The sequence below is a fragment of the Volvox carteri genome (genome assembly GCF_000143455.1).
Source record: "Volvox carteri f. nagariensis unplaced genomic scaffold VOLCAscaffold_96, whole genome shotgun sequence".
NCBI classification, from domain to species: Eukaryota; Viridiplantae; Chlorophyta; class Chlorophyceae; order Chlamydomonadales; family Volvocaceae; genus Volvox; species Volvox carteri.
In genome coordinates, this window is record NW_003307639.1 from 169,342 (window position 1) to 172,285 (window position 2,944).

Here is a 2,944-nt window from a genome sequence, read left to right on the forward strand (position 1 = left end):
CATTGCTATGATATGGTTAATATGTATGTCGTTCTGTAAGATCCTAGCGGCTTTGGCATGGACAGCCCATTTTTGGCTGGAGGAATGAACTTGTACGGTCGGAAACATTATTCATTCCTAGTTTTTAGGACCACGAACATTTTTTATTCGGAATTCGGATATATTATTAAGAAAACACCGGTACAACTAGTGTATTGTAGAGAGACATACATAGCTTGGGGGTGGTAATTTTCTTATCTCGACACAGGGTGCTGGCCGCCTCCCTGCTGCGAGTAGTTGCTTGGTACATGCTGAAAACCGCACTCCTGGGCCATAGTGCAACCCGAGGTACCGTGCCGTCTCGTTGCCGGTCAGCGCCCCAACCCCACCCCACCTAACCGATACGCAGCTTCCATAAGCCGCTTTCGCTCACGTGTAGTGCCCCCAAAAGTGAAGGACCTCGCACTTGGCAGCATTCGCGGCCATACTCGCCGATTTCAACTAGTAAGCTTACATTTCATAATACATTCTTACCGCGTATGGGACTCGAATCCACGACTACACGTCTATGAGTCTCGCGCTACATAGACTAAGCTTACCGGGCTCTAAGGAAGATTGATTATTGGAAAGTGCGGGGGGATCATAAACAACGCGCGCGCGAAGCTGATCCGGAGGATAGATAGGCTGATACGCCAGAAGTAGCGGTGTGGCAGGTGAACACCTCCCCAGCTCTCTTCCGTGCGGGTGCCTATCTGAGCGATCTGCTACCTCGCCTGATAGAGGAGGTCGTACAGAAGGTGGTGGACCCGGTGTTCCCTTCACCGCCGCCGCCGCCACCACCGCCACCATCTCAGCCAACGGGCAAGGCGGCCGCCGGAGAGCCGGAAGTAAAACTGTCGGCGGCGGAGGCGGCACCAAGGTCGCCATTGCTGGATGGCTTTGTACGAGTAGAGCTGGACGAGCAACTGGCTGCTGCCGCCGCCGCCGCCACTTACTCTCTGATGTCGGGTGGCAAGGCGGCGGGCAGGAGGGGGGGTGCCGGATCGCCGGCGGCGGCGGTGGTGGTGCTGGTGCCGGCAGTGGGGTTGAGCTTTACGGGCGGGGCGGCCATAATCCCCGAACCGCTCCCTCCAGCCCCGGGGCGCCCTTGGTTCGGGCACGCGGGCAGCAAGCTCATCACCGAGGCATGGCTGCGGTATGGAGTGGATATGCCAGCATCCCGCAACACGGCCGTCTGGGCATTCCATGCGGAGCCTAACCCGTCCCACCACCTCCACAACTATCCCTCTATCCTCCCACACCTCGCCGACATGAGCCAGCACTTCGATGACCTCCTGGCTTCCGGCGTCACCGAGCAATATGACCCCAGCGTGCATGGCTCCGAGACCGACTTTGCTGCCGTCGTCAACCCCCTGCACGTCGTCCTCAAGCCTGATGGCTCCATCCGTCCCATAACCGACCCCTCTCGGTCTGGGGTCAACGAGTGCATGACCAAGCTCCCCTGCCCGCTCCGTGATCTCGCCACACTTCTCGAACAACTGCCAGCCAACGGCTTCCTGGGGAAGCGCGACCTGGCGAGCGGTTTCCACCACGTCAAGCTGGCGCCAGAGGCGCGCCGATTCATGGCCTTTCGGCACCCCTGCACCGGCACGCTGCAGTGCTGGGTCGCCCTTCCCGACGGCACTGCCTTTTCCCGTGGGTTGCCGAAGCCGCACCCAGCGAGTACGACTTGATTGTGCTCAGGCTCAACTAGATTCCCCCCGCACCCCGTTGGCCAGTGCCGGCAGGCTGTCACCGGGAGGAGGGAAGCTGCTCCGTCTGTGGGCGTTGCTGCGGAGCTGGGGATCTGCGCTGTGAGGCCTGCCCCCTGCTCGGCGCATCGTCAGTGCCTCGGAATCACCCCAGGAGCACTACCCCGGCGGTTGGTACCGCTGCACCACTTGCTTGCTTGCGGCGGCGGGTATCGGAACAGTGGCCCATGGGAGTGTTCGGAGGAACTGGCACAGCTGACTGTGGCATTACACGGCAGCGCGGTACAGACAGCTCATCCGTCACCTACGAGTCGGGGTGGCGACACTTTGTACACTTCTGCACAGAGGTCGCAGGGGTGCCGGAGGCGGGCGCCCTGCCCCGCCAGCGTGGGTCTGACCTCAATCGGGACCTGGTCTGTCTGTTCATAGCGCATGCAGTTGGCCGGTACATGGCCTCCACCGTCATCGGCACGCTGAGCACCCTGGCGGACTGGCAGTGGTTCATGGGAGTCTCGCCAGAGGCATATATCAGCCGCGACCCGCTGGTCAAGCGAACCCTGGGCCAAGCGTTGCTGCGAGGCTGGAGTCGGCATCGACCAAGACGAAGGCACCCCTGCCCCTGGGGGTGCTGAAGCTGCTCGTGGCGTAGCTACGGTGCAGGGCAAATGCGGAGCCGCGGAGGGCAATGGAGTTCACCCAGGACGCCTGCTGGCTGGTCTTGGGTTTTTTCAAGATGCTCTGGAGGAGCGAGTTGGCGGCCCTGAAGGTGGGCTGCGTTGAGGAGTTGCCGGGAGGGGGTGTGGGGCTGCAGATCGTACGTAGCAAGACAGACCAGAAGGGCACGGGGGCGTTGGTGTGCCTTGCAGCGCTCACCCAGAGCGGCATCCCCATCGCTCGCATAGTGCAGCGGCACCTGGAGTGCGTGAGAACGGCCTGAGTTCACTCCCCACTCTTCGTACGGGGAATCACTTGGCCGGGCAAGCGGGGCTCGGCTTGGCGGCGCAGGGATTTCACTGACAGGCTGCATGCATTGCTGGGAGAATTGCAGGGATACGAGCCGGAGCTGAGGCTAGATCTCGCTAGGATATCGGCCCACAGCTTGCGCAAGGACGGGACCCCGCGGCTGCCAATGCTGGGGTGGGTCTTGAGGAGATTAAGGCGCACGGGCGGTGGAGGTCCGATGCGGTGCTGGTCTAAATTCACCGGTCCGTAGC

General features: G+C 61.3%; 1 protein-coding gene across 1 annotated transcript in view; it reads left to right on the forward strand.

The window, feature by feature from the left end:
* The window catches only part of VOLCADRAFT_99819 (uncharacterized protein), a gene marked incomplete at both ends in the record, with an annotated part of 30,227 nt that overhangs the window by 881 nt on the left and 26,402 nt on the right, over positions 1-2,944 (forward strand). Inside the window, 3 exons of the mRNA XM_002958487.1 lie at positions 419-483; positions 834-1,349; positions 1,952-2,355. Of these exons, the coding sequence (XP_002958533.1) occupies positions 419-483; positions 834-1,349; positions 1,952-2,355 (985 nt within the window). The remainder of the gene's footprint in view (positions 1-418; positions 484-833; positions 1,350-1,951; positions 2,356-2,944) is intronic.